The 20,107-nt window shown below is 44.9% G+C and overlaps 1 protein-coding gene across 1 annotated transcript; it reads right to left on the bottom strand.

Annotated features, from left to right (window-relative positions):
- Positions 1-4,377: 4,377 nt before the first annotated feature.
- On the bottom strand, positions 4,378-17,138 carry LOC114436283 (insulin-like growth factor-binding protein 4). Its single transcript, XM_028406478.1, has 4 exons — positions 16,220-17,138; positions 9,733-9,896; positions 8,627-8,752; positions 4,378-6,436 (listed from the first exon to the last, which is right to left on the bottom strand). Exons 1-4 carry the CDS (start codon positions 16,575-16,577, stop codon positions 6,299-6,301), a joined length of 786 nt encoding a protein of 261 aa, XP_028262279.1. The 5' UTR covers positions 16,578-17,138; the 3' UTR covers positions 4,378-6,298.
- Positions 17,139-20,107: the final 2,969 nt, after the last annotated feature.

The following is a 20,107-nucleotide window of genomic DNA, read 5'->3' as shown; positions in this document are numbered from 1 at the left end:
GTTATGCTATTTTTTTTTAATTTTTTGTAGTGCAATAATTTATTATGTCACAGTTTGTTAAGTTGAATTATGAACGCTTCAGGGGCTGCCAGCTTTTCAGAGAATCAAGGTTCCCCTGTTCACGGCTCCTGTGTTATTAGAACTGAAATACTTTGCATTCTTGTTCACATTGTTTGAGAGCCGCCCAGGTCAACAGTTGTAATAGTGTGTTCCCCTAAAAGATAACAACGTAAATCCTGCAGGATTTAGCCTGCATCTCTGCCCTATTCAAGCTGAAAAGTACTTGTTTTGGATTTGTTAATTGATTGTGTTCATTGTGACCCCGTTTCTGTCTGTTTACACAGCACACTTGAGAGCTTGTTCTGTTTCTGCTTGACCTGCATCCTGCACAATATGCATTCAGACACTGTTGTGATCTCATCTCCAGGTGTGGTGGCCTCACCAGGCAACGGCCAGAAAGCCCGTTGCACGTGGGACGGGGGAGCGGATTCCACAGCGGGACACCTGCGATGGGGGTGAATCTGGAGGTAGGTGGAGGTCACATGCCTCCTGTGAGCTACTGTGTAAGCTTAACACGGGCCTCCCAGACACAGCTGTGGGATGTGTGGATGCCCCCGAGGCACAACTGGCCCTGTGACATTTTGAATTAATCAGAGGAAAACCCATAAAGCTGTTGTTGTAATGCAGATCCAGACCCAGTTCTTAAGCCCGTCGCTCTCTCCAAAATAGACTCAGGCAGTGGAACTAAGCAGACTTGAAAGTTTACTCTGGTGGTGGATGGTAGAGATATTTTTAGAAGCTGCTGCAGTCAGATTATTATGATGTATCTTTCCAAAGGTATTCCTTGCACAACTGCCTCGTGCTTTATCGTTAACCCCTCTAACTATGAGAATGAAAATAACATGATGGAGAACTGGATCATTCGGCGTTCATTCTAGATGTATGTGAAGTGAAGTGCAACACAGTTCTTGATGTAGTCATGCAGCTGCAGACCTTTATCATGAGGTTAGTTTGCTCGATGCTTATTTTGAGGCTAACAGGCTACATGCTCGGTTCCTCGCCGATCTAACAACCCACATGTAACTTTTATAAATACTCACGTGCAGTGTCGGGGAGTAACGGATTACATGTACCCATGTTGCGTATTTAGAATACAAAATATATTCTGTTACAGTTACACTCTAAAGAGATGGTAATCAGAATACAGTTACATTGTTGAATTACATGACGGTGCTTTAAGTGTTTTTTCACTCTGCTGGATGAAACAAGTCACATAAAAATCATCGTCTTCTTACAACAAAGATCTTATTTACGACAGACGTCTGACTCTGTTTATCGCTTGTCTCATTGTGTGGTCATATACATGTGTATGATGGTGAAGAGTCATTGGAGTGAGAGCTCTTATCATCAATACAACACCTTTGAGCAAAGCTAAAGTTTTTGGTTCATGTCGGCAAACCGGCCAGAAAGCGAGAGGACAGAGCAGCCGGACTGATGGGGGGTCAGAGTCTGAGTCTGAAGCGCTGCATGCGTAATGAGTCATGAAGCCGGTACACTGTTAGCGTCACTTGAAGGAGTGAACTAGTTAGCTGCTAGCTGCTAGCTAACTCCGTCCAAAACAGAGGCTGATTAACATTTAAGTAGGAACGTGTCTCTTGCAGTCAGCTGGTTTTATACGTGGTAAAATGAGTCTGTTTTATGGACGTATTCAACTATTTTTTTGTGTGTGAAATGACTTTGGGTTACGTTGTTTTAAAAAATATATTGTTCTGTCATCATTACGTTCTGTTTCTGTTTCTCTAAATAGAATAACCTAGTCCTTTGTAGACAGCAGGGGCTGGTTATTGCACTCTATCACTTAAAATGCAATTCAGTAATCCAAGTATTCAGAATATGTTACTCAGATTGAGTAATGTAACGGGATACATTACAAGTTACGTTTTAGCACGTTCACTGTAAATGTTTAGCAGATGATTTACAATGAACGAAATAGTTCATTGTCAGAAGGTTGATAGAAAATTGATTATATTTGACTTTTTTTCCAATTTCATGACAATTTCAAAAAATAGAGAAAAGAAGCCACAGGAAATACTGAAAATACACCAGAGGAAGGGATACGTTCATTTTATGAATGGGCTAATCTACAGAGACAGTTCATGGCTCTGTATTCTACAAATTACGTTTTAGGGCATGTAATCTGTATTCAGTAACTGAATGCTTTTAAAAAGTATTCTTCCCAACACTGCTCACATGTTATTGTTAGACAGCTATCATCGCCAGATCCCGAGCATGTGTGTGTTTTCGGTGTGACCTCCTTTGTTTTTCTCACAAAAACAACAAACCTTCTGCAGACATGCTGACAGCTATGCGTTAGCTTTCCGAGATTATCCGCCGCTTGTTGTGTTTCCTCTTAAGCGACTTGATGAGCTGACAGTGGTAGTTACACGGACGTGTAATATTTATTTTTCTTATTATAACCTAACAAGTAATGCTGCCACAAACAGACACACCAGCTTCACGGTAGTTTCTCAAGTGTTTTAATTGATGTATTACAATGTGTACATTTTCATCTGGTAAACATTTACAATGTAACTGGTTATTTCATTGATTGAAATTCTAGTTTTTAGTTCTCTGATCACTTCAGTGTCTGAATATAACAACCTTGTTCTGGACAAGATACACGAGTCCTGAGCGGCTTCCCCAGCTCGGCCCGTTTGTATGCATGCAAACATTACTTTATACCTTCTACACGTTAACAGATAATATCAAACAGGAACAGTCTAATTACAGTTCAGTACAGCAAAGTTAGAGATCAAGCAACTTACTATAGCTTAAATACACCGTTTATGTCGTTAGAAGGCCTTTACAGAATCAAAGCCGTCTCTCCGAAAGGTTTAGACCGCTGAACAGACGTGTGTTTGAGCGTCGTTGCTGGAAAGTTCTTTGTGTGCATGCAGTTCACAGAATGAGCATTAACATCTTTGTTTTCGCTGTGCTTGTAGTCTTTGGAAGGATTTTCAGGATAGATGGTTGTTGATATTTTTAAGCTGTAGCAGTGGACCCTCCACCCAAAGCGTCGTCTGTCTCCCTCTCTTTGTTTTGGAGAACTACCTTTGGATACATTTCTGTTGTTCTCGTGGCCTCAGTGATCAGAATCCCTTTTAGTTTGATTAGTAAGGACGAAAAAGAGTGTGAGGATGACAGACATTATATGACAAGAATAACTTGAGACAAAGACATGAGTTACATTTTAGAGTGTTTGCTGAAATAGTTCATTGTCAGTAGTCATTTATGGTGAAGGTTGATAGAAAATTGATTATATTTGACTTTTTTCCAATTTCATGACTGAAAAACGCAACAAAAAATAGAGAAAAGAACCCACAGGAAATACTGAAAATACACCAGAGGAAGGGATAAATTCATTTTATGAATGGGCTAGTCTACAGAGACAGTTCATGGCTCTCCATGAAAATGACTAAAGGCTGCTGTGAGCTGGAATGCACCACCAGCAGATCTAGTTCTGAAGCTCGAGTGGGGACAACATCAAGAATACTGAGAGTAGTTTTTATCACTAAATGTAATTTGTGGGTTGCTGTATTTCTGTAAGCTAAGCAAATTCATTTTAAGACTATGCAGCTGATACTGTTGTGGAATGTGGACCAATCAGAAGGCCAGGCACCAGGGGGATTATGCAAACATGGTGCTAATAGTGAAGTCTATAACAGTGTTTTAGTGAGTTAGTGAGCCATTTCACGAGCCCGCTTTTTGGACACTGCGGTGTCAACTTTTCCGACTGCAGTGGGTTTGGGTTTCACCACAGTGGTTTTCTACACTACTTTAAACCTCAGAAGGTGTCTCAGAAGGGCAACGAACGAGCTGCATTAACACTATTAATGGTAAACATTCCTATCTCCTAAGACCCCGTTCACACTGGGGAAATCAATCCAGCTAGAGCGGGATTCAGGCCGTATCTGGATATATATTTTTTTATAAGTCTGAACAACGTGAATTTGGTTATTTCCGAAATTGATTTCAATCCACCTCTCGGAGGTGGATCTAGTCTGATTGGCTTACATCTGGCTCAGGTCTAAACACAAATGCGGCTAGCGAATCCCGCTAGTGACGTGATGCTTCCGGTTCATGGGGACAGCGTCTGGGTCGCGTACAAAAGCCACGTGTAACGACCTGAACGGACTCTGCATATTACGGGGCGCCACCTAGCGGTTTGGAGGACAACAAACACGTCGGATTAAGCTGGATTGAGCGCGGACACGTGTGTGTGTGATAGCCAGATTTGAAAATAGGTCTGAACGTATCCAGCTTAAAGGCTGGATTCAATCCTACTCTAGCTGGATTGACTTTCTCCAGTGTGAACGGAAAAGTCATTGTTTCTAGAGCTAGCAGCTACTTTAGCATGAGTTAGCGAGGACATTTGTTAGTCGTTAGATCTTTTAGGTCGTTTTTCTGAAGGGGCGGGGCAGAGGAGAAGACCACGTGACACAGATGCAGGAAGAACTTTTTTTTTTGATGTTTTGACATTCAACATTGTCTTTGGTTGATATTACAGCAAGAGAGCAAAGACTTTTCACACAGTTTTGTGTCACTTCTGCAGCTGTTGTAAGTAATGTTGTCAAGATGGAAATAGTGTAGACAATCTGACAGTAGTAATATCTATTGTATCTGATATTACTGTTTTGTTAGGTTGTCAATAATGACTCTTCCAGCACCAGTAATGTTAGAGCTAAAGTCTCCCATTGGGACTGATAAAGCTTGTAGTTCACAGCACCACCTTTACACCGAACCGACTACTCTGTCTTCAACTTCTAATTTCATTCCACCAGAACAATGACATAAGCAAATGTCTTCTAGTAGTTATGTTAATAGCAGTGGTATAACACCCCTTTATATGCTGTTATGATGGCTGTTAGCTGTTATCCTCAGGTTATCAGAGGACTGTTTGGAGTCCTTTATACAGAGCTTCACGTTAACTAGAAGTTGCTAGTCGGCCAGGAGCTTAATCATTAAACGTTATTATGGCCTTAACAGCCACAATTATGCAAAGCTAATGGGAAATTTTATATTGTGATGATGCCATTAAAGTTTCTGATGAAGGTTATCCTCGTGCTCCTGCAACTGCTCCTTAACAAAGCTCCAAAAAAAAGTGCAGATGCCACTTTTTCTTTTGTATTTTTGGCACAATCTGTATCTACTATAGCACCACTAAGGACTGCAGAGAAATCCTGTGTGTTGAAGCACATTCATACAAACACCAGAGCTGTGCTGGTGTCTTAGCACCAGCTGGTGAAACAAGATTATCCTATCAGCAGTGTACAGAGTTTCAAGCCCAACAATGCTGCCAGTTCTTCTTGCTAGAAAGAGCAAAAGAAAGGGGGTGTGCGGAGTGAACCACGGGGTGATGAAGCAAATCTATTCTGGGCTCTGAGAGAGAGAGAGAAAGCTTTTCCGGCTAATCTCACTTTTCACTTTGGTCTTTCAGTGTTGTGAAAAGCTAAGGCTTATTATTTGGTAACAAACACAGGGGTCGCTGCTCTCCTTTGTGACCCTGTTCTGTTCTTTTATTGCTCCTCTGCTATCCTTGCCGAAGTAGACTTTGCATTTGAGCAAACTCTAGTGATTTGTATGGTTTGCTCAGACCTACTAACAAGGCAGGTGGGGCTTATGAAGTATAGAACAGTAGAGTAAGATTCACCAAAGTTACAACCGATGACACGGATCGTTTGACAACGATTCTTTGATTAGGACTCATTCTGGATTGTCCTAAAGCATCTCATCTCCAGGACGACCCAAATAAATGCTAACAGCTCCTGGTCTGATCATTGGGTGGAATGAGTTTCACTTTTTAAGAATACTACACTGACGTTAGACTATAGAAAACAACACACTCTGCATTCTTATAAAGATCACAACTACAACTCATATCTGTGGAAGTGTGTGCGTTACTCTTTTTGTTTTGTTTTTTTTGCCACCTGGAACTTTAAAGTGTGTGTGTCTAAAGACTACAGTCTTCACATTGTAGACACAAAACACAACAAGTGCTCAAAAGACTCAGAGAACACACCCTCGAACACAGAAAACAAAAATAGCAAAAAAAACAAACAAAACATCAATTCAATGGTTTCCTTTTTGTTGCACAAGCTCAAGTACCACTGGCCTCCGGTAGAGCCAGGCTTAAGGGTGAAGTCCTTTAGTCATGTAGTTCTACTAATAAGCACCAGTAGAATTCAGCTGGTCCTGCACCCCCCTGCTGTCACCACCACAACCCCCCCACCTCCCCTCCTCAATCCCTTAGGGTTGCAGTCATTAACTGGTGGCAGTCCAGTTCCCCTCGCAGCTCCAGCGGCCCCTGCAGCCTCATACCCGTCTTCTGATCCACACACCAGCACTTTCCTCGCTGGCCGTCGCGTGCAGGATGGCACTGTGGGTAGAAATAGATTTTTAGTAAGTTAAATAAAGTCCTACAGCTCTTGAGAAATTGTTCCTCATGTTTTAGTTGAGTGCAGATCCTGACTTTACTGCTGTTCCAGACAGGGTGATTGTCTTAGCTTTAAAACCAGATAAGCTGCTGAGTACGCCCCCTTTGTGGCAGAGGGTAGTTCCTTGGTTCCATAAATATATACCCCCGATAAAACAAGTCATTAGAACATATAGGAACAATGAGGCACTCTAATCGGCACGTTCATGTGTTTCCATTGTGGTGTAGGATCCACCGGGCTGATGATGTGATGTAATAAGACAATGAAAATAACTCTCACTGTGATCCATGTCTTTAACCAATCAGATTGTAGCTCTGGCCGGTAGATTTCAGTGTCATGTAGCAGAACTCAGCAGAAAGTACTTCATTCTCACTGATCATGAAAGAAGAACTACAGGGAGAGTTCCCTGGTAGTTCCTGCAGTTGAAAAATGCCATATATATATATATATAGGTGGTAACAGATTTTAGTCAGACAGGGCAGGGCTGCTGATGAACCGCTTCAAGCTACAGATGGCCTGTTCAGACTTTTTATGATGAATGGAACCAGAAATTGTGCAGGAACTAACGGGCCAGTTTAGTCCATGCTCCGACCCCTGGAACTTCCCCTTTGTGACCCTGATTTGTAGTCCTGAATTGACGGATGAGGAAGACTTTGTTGCCTCATTACGCCATGGATGAAGTCCAGAGAGATACTGATTTTTATATTGATTTATTACATCACCTCCTGATACTGGCGAGTTCAGTGGAAACATAAAGAACCAATAAAGAGACAAGAACCCCCGTGAACTCTCGTCCTGAAGATCCTGCGTCCTGCAGCACAGATGTTTCTTTATAGCTTCATATTAACAATAAAGCAAAACGCAAGAAGACCAGGTCGCTCAGTGATAAACCCACCCCAGGCATCTCTGCACTTCCCTTCAACTTTGTACACAGTGACAAAGGTAAACGTGCTACAGCATTTCGCTAGCTGCAGAGGTGGATCTCTCCCTCAGACAAACAGCAAAGCCGTGGTTCAATAAAAAGGATCCTCTGCCTTTCCAAAGACATTTTGTGACTAAAAAAAAAACATTAAATTCAAGACATTTTGTGTGTTGTTGAAGCACTTTGTCAAAAGTTTTTCGCTCAGCTCCAGACCACACTAAGAGATATGGAAACATGAAGTTAAATTACATCGAGCTGGCTTTTAAAGTGACCCTCAGCACACTGTGAGAAGTGATTTAATTATTTTCTTTAAATCCCTCAACATTCCTCCTGTGGGCTTTTAACAATTCCTGTAATACAGAATTTATTGCATGCGTTGGCACTTTTTCCATAATGATTTAGTTTCAGAAAGCCTCCAAGACAGAACAGTTAACAATCTGAGAGCAACCCTGCCATGAAATAATTCCCAGTTGTCCCTAATGACCTGTGTTTTACTTCCCAAAAGGTTTTTTTTTGTTTTGTTTTTTTTTTTATCACAGAGCAGTTTGAGTGAAACAATAAACAGATGCCTGTGAATCTGAGCAGACAGAGATACTTAAACCACGTTACACAATCAACATAACTCAGACGTTCTGATGACTGGTGCCTCTGCAGAGGCTTTTTCTTTTTATCTCTGACTCTGCGTCTGCCGCTCTGATTGCACACACAGCCTAATCTCGGCCTTTTTCTTTCTAGATTTTCTCACTCTTATCTGCACGTTTGCACAATCCCGCATACACAGAATAACACAGTAAGTGCATTCAAACACTAATTGCATCCATCACAGCAATAAAGTGATTATTGTCCAACAGTTGAGGGGAAACCACCTCACACACACACACACACACACACACACACACACGGAGTCGTGACTTCTGACAGTAAATCACTTTCCATGTGAGAAAAGGAAAATAAGCTCTTGGCATCACTGTGACAGTCTGCTTGGAGACACTTTTCTGTTTATCTTGAACTCGTATAAGACAATATGTCATCGGCTGCAGGCATGTTTTGTGTTTTGGCCCTCAGATAGCTGATGTAGTTTGAAAGGAACCGTTTGAAGCATTGAGATAGGAATTTTTATTTGAACTGGCTTAATAAGAGAGAGTCACAGTTCACCAGTGGACATTGCCAAATAGTGGTCCGCACGCTCGTATCGAGTGAAATCACAGACCTGTTTAGCATGGAAGTCTCCGTTCTTGTCACAGTTGGGAATGGGGATTGTGAAGAGATCGTCGTGTGTGCGAGTGTTTGATGACAATCTGTCCAGCGCTCTTTGAAGCTCGGCACGACACGGGGCCTGCAGGAGAAATAAGGTTGAGAAAAAAATAAGCCACCACAGATGTACGAGGAGAGATTGATTAGTCAGTAGCCAAAGGGAGTTCAGCTCTGATGAAAGTCTGATGTCAATAGCTCTATGTGGGTTTTTTCTGTTTTTGGGTGTCAAGACAGGACAATCTTAGAATATAGAAAAAATTGACCATCTGCTCCTTGAACTTGATTCATCATTTTTACAAGAAGGAACGGAAACTTTTGCATGAATGTTGATGAGTCGCAGACATTTTCTGAAACTAAATTTGTAACAGAAACCTCAACCCTCCCCGACTCCATGTAGTTTATTTCTGTTTTTAAACTAATTTGTTGTTGCACCGCCAATCGTGGCCATAAGAGTTTTGGGTTTAGAATTATTATTGTTCGCTTCAAACAGCATGACATATGTAAGACACATGTTGTTCTAACATGACCACACAGATGTTTAACACTAGAAAAAGTCGTTTTTTTCTGTTGTGTAAATATCGGCGCATAGTTTAGTGAAATATCTGCATTGACTTTACAAGCTAGCTAACGATTGCGTGTGAATGCACCAGCGTGTCAACCGCAGAGACGTATGTACACTGATGTGTAAAGCTGTGTGTGTGTGTGTGTGTGGGGAGGGAGGGATTATCTATACGCGGTGGTTTGTGTGTTGATGTAACACATTTCTTTGTTGTGTCTGTTACTGATTAACGCTGATGTTATGATCCTGCTCTTAGAGAAAGCAAATTGCACGTTGATGTCAATGTGCACCTGAACTTTATTTCACAAGACCGCAATTAAATGTTATGGTCTGTAAATAACTAATTTGTACAATTTATAACCTGACTGTTATGGTTGTGGCTTTGGAACTATAAACGCTTAATGTAAAACACCTGCTGGGGGCCGAGCCCTGTGCTGCAGTGAGGATAGCACAGCTTGGATTCTGGTTTTCTGTGAGCTTGATAAGAGGACAGTTTCTCTCACCAGCACCGCCTTGGTGTCCTCTCTGGCGGTGTTGCTTCTCTGATTAGTGGATTTGGGTGGGTGTCGTGCCAGAGTCTTCTGTATGCAGCGCTTGTCCTGTGGACTGCACCGGATGTTGCTGTTGTTCGGGTGTTCAGGGATGATTTCTTCCTGCCGGTCCATTGCTAAACGACAAGGAAAAATGCTTTACTTCATCAAACTCCCGACAACCAATGGCAGCAGTAACAAAAACAGTTTCAGAATTTTTTGTTTTATGTCAGTTGCAGCCTAACAATGCCTCACTTTAATGATACAAGAACAATTTAGGACAACATCCTCCTATCCCGTCCTCCAATGTACAGCCCATACTGCTTGGATGTAGGCTAAAAACCAGGCCAAGTTAACCACAAGGACGGAGGACTGAGGGTGGCGAGAGGGTAATCTGCACCCCGAGTCCTCAACTGCCTCACCGCAGCCGTGCCACAGCCTCCGAAGCTTTTTTAAAACGATACCACCCCTGTTCTGTCACCCCTCTGTACACTGTGGTCACCGTTGCATCCCTATAATCCTGCAATCCTGTGGCCCTACAGGCACCCAGCTGCTTCCTCAGGAAATGCCCCCCTCCTCCTCCTCCTCGTCTCTCCACCCTCATCACTCTCCACCCGCTCCACAACAACCTCGGCCTGTGCCAGATGGAGGCTGTTAAAGGGTATTTGTAGTGTCACAAGTGGGCACAAGTGTGTATGTGGTTGTCTGAGGGAGGGCAAACGATGGGCGGAATGAGGTGACTTTCTTTGTGCACATGCATCAGTGCCGTTCACCTGCGGCATGTAGGACTTGGCAGCGTGTTGTGCCTTCGACTCGTAACCTTTTAACAAACTGGCACCAGCATCAAAGCTTTTTAATCTGCAGTTTGACTATTCTGAAGCTGCTCTTGCTCTAATCACTGAACCAGATCCTCGCCGTGGTTTTTATCTAAGGCCTTCCAGGTAATTGGTGCTGGCAAAGAGAACACGAAGAAATGATCAACTCAAAGCAGCACAGCTAGCTCATTCTCGTAACTGTGCAGCGGGAGTGTAGCAGGTTTCTCGTCATTTTGCTTGTCCTGGCTTGTCTGCGGGGGTGAATCGCCTCTCGGCTGTTTGTATTTTTAGTCCTGTTGCCCTTAAGCCTCTCTCATCAGCACTTTTGAACCACAGAGTTTTCAGCTGTTTCCTTCGTTCCGAGCGGTTCTTTCTCCTCTTTTGCCAGTTGACACTTTTCTTATTCCACACTCTTCTGCAGGGCGAGCTGAAGTAATTTAGAAGTGGGTCAGGGGTGGCATGTCCTGTTTGCTACCACTGCTGTTTTCCACGGAGGAAGTCCCTGCTTCTCTTTGTGGTTTCGTTTGATTTGGATCACCAGCAGCAGCAGCAGCAGCAGCAGCAGCAGCAGCAGCTCTGGGCATTAAAAATATCACTCCTGCAGTCTGTTATCAGCTCACACAGGTGCACAGCAGAGATAAAGTTAAAAGGTCCGGAGTAAACGTTTGATCATAGAATCAGGACTATAGCAGGAGCTTAATGCTGATTGGCTCCAGTCAGCGGACAAATTCAAAATCTGTCGCTCTACAAACTGCACGTCTTGTTCAATCTAGTCCTTGAATAAATATTTGTCACGGTGACACGCAAAGGAGCAAACGCTTCCCACTACTACATCATAACAGGCCCTGCCAACATGTGTGTGTTTATATCTGTCAAACAGGGACAGAAAGCGTCATCAGATTTCAAATTCCACTGTTAGTGGCTTTTAAGGCCGAGCTTGTAAACCACAAAGACAAATATCCTCCTCAGATAAATATTTGGTTATGCTCAGTGACATTGGCAGAGTGCTTCTCAGCGGTTTACACTAACTCGGATTTGAGGGAGAAGAGAGTCCGTCACGAGGCATCGGTGCCAAAAATGCAAAATAATGACGTAATGACTTAATTTAATACAGACACATTACGGGTAGTTACACTGATAAAGGGAGGGAGAGCCAATGCCATTTAACCCTTTGATCACCAACAATGAAACGCACGCTTCGGGTGGAAATGTTGGACTTTCTGTTGGCCCGTGAATGCATCGAGTGCAAATGTAAAAATAGGAAGAAAAAAAACTTTGATGACCTGTGACCTCATGACATTGGACCGCCTCGCCTTGGACCCTTAAATACTCTGTGTGAGGCCGTTTTCTCCTAAATGTTTTGTTACACTTTGATTTGTGTTTTTTGGAAGCAAGCTCAAAAGTCACAGAGGCTTACTACCAAAAAATGGTCTACGCTGGATGCTGCCAGAGTATCAGTGTCAACCATTTCCAGGCAAAAGACTTCCATGAATCCGTTAATCATCAGCTGATGTCTAATGCATTCGTAAGAATGCTGGAACTCCGGCTCTGAGTCATCCGTCAAATAAAAAAGATGGGAGGAAATTTAAATTGACACAAAAAGCATGAAAAACTTCTGCTGCTGCTGCCGCCGCCGCCGCCGCCGCTCTCACCACGTCTCATTTAGTCTGATGTCAAAACAGACCTCCAGACGTGCAGCATGTCTGTCAGCGTCATCCCAAAGAGCAGATTTAGGAGCACTAAAACACATGAACACCTTTGATATTCTGGGTCAGATTATGTTGCTAATTAAAGCCTCCAAGTTCCCAGAAATTGAAGCCATGAAATTCTTATCACTCTCAGCAACAGCAGCTTTCCGCTGGCTTATTCATTTTCACAGAGGAAAACTATTCTGTTTCTTTGGCTTTATGCCTTGAAGAATTGTGTAATACGTCAGCCTCGGGCCTGAAACTGTTACAATCCAGACAGTTATATCTGGAACACACACACACACACAGGTGTAGGTCAAAAACATGTGTAAAGGGTAGAGCAGCGCCGCGTCCAGATGGATCATCATCAGGATAAACATCAGACTTTATCCTGTGAAAACGGTGCGGATCAAAGCGTCGGGTCTGCAGTGAAAATAAAACGTGTTTTTGGAAGTGGGTTCGCTGCCTCCTCTGAGATTCTTCTGGTTTCAGGAAGGAATTTTCCTCCAGATAAAAACAGAAATCATGTCCAGCAGTATAAACTAAACTGAGGAGTAATTTCCATCTTTAGGAATGTAACTCCGTGACTCTTGATGCTGCTTGTTTTGTAGCTCCCTTTGCTTACAGATCTGTGAGTAAATTCTGTCAGAGTGAATGGTCGTCCTGGCACTGTATGATGATGAATAGATCTATAGACGGAGGGAAACCTGCAGCTGCAGTGAATTAGGTCAAACTATTCTGGATTATAGCGTTAGCTTCAAGGGAAACTTTGCTGATTCTGAAGCAGCTTTATATGATTACAGTGTGTGTACTTAGTGTAAATAACTGTCTTCCAGAGCAGTGTGTCATACGGAGTGTCATCCTGTGGACACTACAGCTGCTACTCAAACCCCAAACTTGTAGTTTCACAGCAAAGATATTCAGCTTAAGGAAGGAGGTGTCCCGAAAAAGATGAGCCCAACTACTACATAACGGGTCTGTAAACAAGTCTGAAACCAGTCCACGTCAAAACCAAGATTTGTCCCACAACAAGTCTGAATCAAGTCCCTAAAATGAAGATCTAAAGTGGTCTTTATTCTTATCTCTTTGTCTTGCTGTAGCACTAAAGTGTTCTTCTGATCGATGATTGTCCATCTTTAGGCAGCACAGTGTCACTTTCTATGTTGCTGCGGTGGTTTTGTTACTAAACGTTTGGCTTCGCTGCCTTCAGATTAAGTGTGTGTGTGTGTGTCATGGCCAGGACAAAGTTGGATTGTTTGTGGATCTCTCAGCTCCGACTCTAGAAGGGGGTCCCGGTCCCAAGGAGGACAGCAATTAGCTAATCACAATGACTCCTGCATAAGAGCCCCAGCTGTACAAATGCACTGCACAACCCAAGAGAACGCAAACACATAACATTAAGGGACATCTGCTGAAGTCTTCTTTTTGCATCTTTAACCAGTTCAAAGCCCCCAAAACATGCAGAAGAGTCCTCCCATCTTTGTGGAGAGAAAGGGGTTGGGGGGGGGGGGGGGTGAATCTAGGTTAGCATGCTGCTTTCATAAAGACCTGTGTGTGCGTCACAGTGAATTTGGGCAGAGTTGAGCAGAGTGTAGCTCCGTAGACGGCTTCATTCATGCAGCTTCCTCGGTGCCTGTAGGCGTAGGACCTTCCCTATCTGACATCTGTATCAGTTTGTTAATAATATCCTCTTCCCTGTCAGAAGGAAGCATCTGAATATATGACACCCGGGCAGACTCGGCAGGAATGTGGGAGCAGATGCCAACGCACACATAATGATTTATTCCGAGTATTAAGACGGGAGAGAGTTTCTACGAATGGGATATTACACAGCACTAAAGCTGCCTCAGACCTTGACATAAGAGGCATGATAGTGCCTGGTGTTGCTATGGAAATTCAGTGAGAGATAGAAGAAAAGGGACTGATGGCCTGGTTTGATGTATTACTTTTTTTTTCTCGCAATCCTTGAAAACGAAGCGGCAACACTGAGATTCGAGTGTCCTGGATGCACCCTAAATTCCTCTCAGTGTGCCTCCACTTCAGGGTCCTTTTATTATGAATTCTCCAGGATTTTAAAAACCCTCTTCTATTTTTATCTAGCATGTTCACTGTTGCTAGGAGTGGGGCAGTGTCAGACATGTATTCAGGAGATGCACCCCCGTGTTTAATAATGCATAAGTACGGCGAATGCGCCACAAAGGAAATCTCCTGCCCCCCCAACCCGCTCCCTCCCCGTGCCTTTCTGATTGTCTCTCTCCGCTGCTATGGTTTACATTGAACATTCTCATGAGCTGCTGAATTGATTTACAGTGAGATTTATTGGGCAGAGCTTCCCTTGCTTTGTTATGACAGGCTCCGGGGGTTAGAAGGAGTGTGGAGGCAAACATTACTCAGCGCTCGAATTACAGAACAACCCAAAAAACAACTTATGAACTTTTCAAAATGTTCCACCCTGATGAAAGGACCTGCGGCTCCCCTCTCGGTGCAGCTCATTAGACCAGAGCAGCAACAGCATTCATTCTGCGAGATAAGCGGGCGTGGACGGACAGAGACGGGCCAACGTGAGACAGCCTTCCGTTTTTTATCATGCTCAGAGCAGCTTTCCTCTTCTTTCTGATTCCATTCAGTCACGCTATGTGCTGGCCTAACCTATGCTGGCCCTGCACAGAGAGCAGAAGGCTCTAATTTCAGCTCTGGCAGCAAGAGTGCCGATGAGCTCATCCTCATGAAGGAGCTGGACGCGGTGGGCGATGCGCTCGAAGGCTTGTTAGGGCTGGAAGGAGGTGGGGTGCACCCAGGGCCAGGGGAAACAGATGCTGCAGCGAAGATGAGTGTCCTGGGAGCTTTATATTGGCTGAAGCTGATCCAATTCTTTGGTGTTCTGGCACAGGCAGATAGCTTACTACCATTACCAAAGAACTGTCTGGGAGCTCTGTAGAACCAGAGCCAGGAACCAAATAGGAGATAATCTGGAACACATGAAAGGAACCACCTTGTCTGTGACACATTATATCAATTGTCTCAAAAGGCCATAATGGAAATCAACACCACCACTCCCTTTGTGGAAGACAAACAGTAGAAAGAAGTTGATGTTAGGGCAGTGAACTGGAACGGGGTTTGCAGATAAGACATTAAGTGTGAGACATCCCACTGTGTGAAAGTGGAAACAGACTTTGTGAGAGGAATGCAATAACAGGCAAGAGGGGGAAGAGTGTGATAGAGACATCGGCAGTAGAAGAAGAGTTAGACATCTGCAGCAGCAGCAGCATGAGGAGGAGGAGGAAGAAGAAGAGGAGGAGGAGATGGTGGAGGTGGAGGAGGAGGAGGAGAGGGGCTATCCATGAAAGAGCACCGAGTGAATTACTGATTGCAAAGAGCTCTAATAGCCCCAGACTGGCCACACTGCATTACAGTCGTTTCATACAGCAGCTTTTATTACCTCCTCCTATTACAAACACACACACACACACACCAGCACAGTGCGTTTGACTAGCTGCACCTCACAACTACCTGCAGGATCTGGACCCGAGTCCAAGTCATTTTACTGTCATACTGTCACCGCATATGTAACAAACAGGTTTAACTCCTACAGACACACACACGTACAGACTCCAGCTACCACCACAGTGCCCTGCTCTCCACTCTAAAGCCGCACTGCATTTACAGCAGGGCCTCTTTCACAGCAAGCGGCTGCAGGACAGCAGAGGGACTGTGTGAGCTCTCCCATCAGGAGCTGGTGCATGTGCACGCTGTGGTTCGGGGCTTAGCTGAGATTAGGGTAAACAAGCAGCATATTGTCATCCCCCCCCCCACCACCACCACTACTCATACTCTGCCAGGCTCAGGTAAGGCCCAGGAAAGAGGGGCACAGAAACGCCACTTCAGGCATCGTCTTAGTATCTGGACATTTCAGAGAAGACAGAGGTCACAGACGGACTCTGACCCCTTCACTCTCACCTGAGTTTTCTTCCACCTCCCTCTCATCGGTGCAGATCCCCTGGCCGTGCATCAGAGAGTGCAGCGGCCTCTCTATGCCACGCGGCGGGTAACAGCGGAGGCCCGTGCCACATCTTGGTGAGTAAACGCCACAGTGTGCCCCTTTAGGCAGGGCGCACGTGGGACAGCAGCCGCAGCCGGGCTCCCGCACCGTTTCCCCGCAGCCTTCCGGCAGACGACAGCTGGCCAGCCTCTCCTCGGAGCACACCGGGCAGCGAATGGCCTGGTCTGAGAAACACAGCGCCACCAGCGACAGGGCGCCGAACACCCACAGGGCCCAGCAGGACGGAGCTGCTGCCACGCTACCTCCACGCACCATGGCAGCCCCGGCACCTGCAAGCAGAAATCCTTTGCCCTTGTGTATGGTCCCCTCAGCCTCCCTCTCCTCTCTTGAGTGTTGTGCAGTTTTCTACTTTTCTACTTTTAGACAAACACAGGAGGTTTGAGAGGAACGCTGTGTCCGGGACAGTCTTTGATATTTTCAGCTGGTTAGTGTTTCAATTGCAGGGACACAATGCCTCTGCTGTATTGCCTCTCCGTTCTCCTCTGATTCAATTTCACAGCGCAGAAATTGGAGCCTGCTCTTGATCTGCTCAGCAGGCGAATGTCGTGGTGGTGATAAGAACTAGTTTTTGTTGTGGTGGAATGAACAAGGAAGGATATCCACCAGTGTGTTCAGGTGAGCCTGGCTCTGTCTTCCAGTTTGGCTCGGCGCCCCCGGCCCAAAGACAAAGAAAGAAAAAAAAAAAATCTGGTCTACAAGTGTCCAAATGCAAAGCAGGTCATCAAAAGGCAGCGTTTGTAAGCAACAGCTGCAGCTTCCTCCTCTGGCTGGTGTGCAGTGCAAAGGACTCGCTCCTGAGAATGGCTCAACACGAGTGGCTCTCCTTGGACTTTATACTGGTCCATAGACACGCCTCTTTCTACAGTGAGAGAGGAGCTGAAAGGCACAGCGGAGAAAAGCCAGGCTAAAGCTCTCTCTCTCTCTGTCTCTCTCACTCAGACACACAAACTTATACCCTCTCTCTCTCTCTCTCTCTTGCCCCCTCTCAGTCCTGAGTGCACCGCGATAAAAAACAGGCTTCTCACTTGTTCACACGAAGAGGTTTTCTCTCCTCTCATGTGACCCGTCACTCTTGTGCATTGATTTGCATTTTGTGGGTAGAAAACTCATCACTGCTGATCCTCTGTAATCAGAACACACACGTATGTCTGCACTTTACAGGGTGTGTGTGTGTGTGTGTGTGTGTGTGTGTGTGTCCAGCGGTCGGTCCGGTCTGCACCGATGCCCCCCCCACTCCCACCCCTGCTCATTCCCATTATGTTGATCTCTCTTTCTCTTTTCCCTCTCTCTTGCCACTAACTGGAGTGGGCAGCTATAAAAGGCAAATGGACAGTGCAACACCCCCCCTCCCCACTGCTGCCCTACCCCCAACGGTCCTAAAAAAGCTTCCCACCAGTGAGATCGCAGCTTAGCCCGGCACAGTTTGTTATATGTGTGTGTGTGTGTGTGTGTTTCTGATCATGACAGAGTCTGTAAATCGGTGTGTGTTACTTCGTTCCTGTTTGGCTGTGTGTGCAGCCCTCCACCCAGCCTTTAAGGTTTTGAATCATGGCTTTTATTGGTCCTCGTTTTCCTTTCCTGTGTTCCTTTGCCTCAATTTTGCCATGGAAACCCAGCATGCATTGTAACGCCTTTGTGAGTGTGGGTGCGTTCCTTCAGCTTTTTTTCTTCAGGCTGGTGGCTGGTTGCCATAGGCGGGCCATGGGCAGCAGCCAAAGCCTTACAAGGCCGTGCACCACTCAGGTGGGTGCTGCAACATCGGACATGTGTGGCGATATCGACACGCACACGTCTCATCCTCCCTGCGACGCATCAGAACTTTTTATTAAGAGAAAAACATCTGCGTACTTTGAAGTGAAAGGCCTTTTAATGAGATGACTGTCATAACAAAGCAGTTGGTAGTTAGCGGAGCAGCGGAGTGGTCTCCGAGCTTACAGGACGTCCAGCAGCTTCATTATGTGTCATTTATGAGGTGTGTGTGGGTGTGTGAGCGCTGGTTATTTAAAGGTTAACAGTGGCTAGTAGAGTTGTTCTTTAGATGCTGGCTGTACTAATGAGCTGTGTGTCATGTTTTGCCAAAATCCGATAGACAGGAGATGCATAAGATGCATATTGTTTTAGCATCTAATGCACATATTGATCGGCCAGAACAGAAGGTTCCAGGCCAGATGTGCACCACGAGGGAGAAGTCTTACCTTTCAGGGGTTTGTGTTCAAACACACGGTGGTGTGGGCCTTCATCATGCCGTGATGATGAAGTACTGGTGGTTGTGTGTGACGATGTGGTTTGTAAACACTTTTTTCATTTGCTAATAGTTTTTCTCTGGTGTCAGTAAAAGTGCCCCGCCACCTCACAGCAGGAAGAATCTGGTTTCAAGCCTGTGTGCCGCCTGGCGTCTCTCTGTACTATGTTTGTATGTTCTCCCCATGGCTAAGTGCCTTTTCTCTAGGTGTGCCAGACATGCTAGGTAATTGGGGATAGGTAGGTGTGAGCAGGGACTGGTTGTTTTTCTACTGCTAAACTGCTAAAAACTGATTTACCTGAAGATGCTAATCAGTTTAATCAGCGCTGTGCGAACTTGTAGCTTGGATATGATGCACTTTATGTTCATGTATGTCATAAACGTGCTGTATGTTTACATTTGTAGACCAGGGCTACCCAATCTGGATCTTTGTTTTGGTCTGACATCACATTTAACTCAGGCTCATTTTGAATGCCAATAGTGTAGCAGTGAGGACACTACTACCCCGTTCACACTGGGGAAAAAATGTGGCTTAAGCAGGATTCGGCCGCATCCAGATCAATCCAGATGTGTTTTTTTCTGAGTGTGAACACCTCGAATCTGGCTGTATCCAGTTTGATTTCAATCTGGCTAGATCCACCCACGAGAGGTGGATCTAGCCGGATTGGCTCAAATGTGGCTCAGGTGTGAACGCAAATGTGGCGAGCGAATCCGGTTAGCGACATGCTACGTCCGGTTAGCGATGTGCTACTTCCGGTTCACAGGGCACGACACAGGACAAAGAACCGCATGACGCATGCGCACAAGCGGTCCTACCGCGGCCTGAACGGACTCTGTATATTACGAGGCGCCACCTAGTGGTTTGGAGGACAGCAAACATGCTGGATGAAGCCGGATTGAGTGCGGACACAAGTGTGTGCTAGCCAGATTTGAAAATAGGTCTGAACGCATCCAGCTTAAAGGCTGTCTGGGCTCAATCCTACTCTAGCTGGAATGACTTTCTCCAGTGTGAACAGGGCCTACATGTCTGTAGTCCATTTGGGAAGATAGTGAGAAAGATATTTTGTGTGTTCTATGTTTTCTTCCTCCATTTTCTATTATATACTCTATTGAAAATAAATCAAAGTTAATGATCCTCTCAGGTGTAGTTCAGCAGGATCATCTTCACTAATAAACACCAATTTAAGTCTAAATATGATCACCTGAAGCTAAAAGCTAATGCTACGCTATAAAGCAGCTACAGCACGGTCACATGACTACACCATCAGCACCACCAGGTTCAACCGCTCTGACCTCTGCTACAGTACAGACACCTCGATGACGTCTGTATGACGTTTGTGTGCATTGTCAGAGAAGACTGTGAGCTCGTGTTAACCACAGAGTTTATTTCAGACATCTAACCAAAAACACATTCACAAACCCACTGACAGAACAGGAAGTGCTAACATGCTAACACACTTGCTCATGTCTGTGGCTCTGCTGTCGCTGCTTTAAGTCAGCAAATGCAACATGGAGCAAATGATGCAGCATCCTACAGATCAAT

The sequence above is a fragment of the Parambassis ranga genome, chromosome 1, assembly GCF_900634625.1.
Source record: "Parambassis ranga chromosome 1, fParRan2.1, whole genome shotgun sequence".
NCBI lineage: Eukaryota > Metazoa > Chordata > Actinopteri > Ambassidae > Parambassis > Parambassis ranga.
Note: the sequence above shows the minus strand (reverse complement) of the source record. Positions and strands in the feature narration are given on the sequence as shown.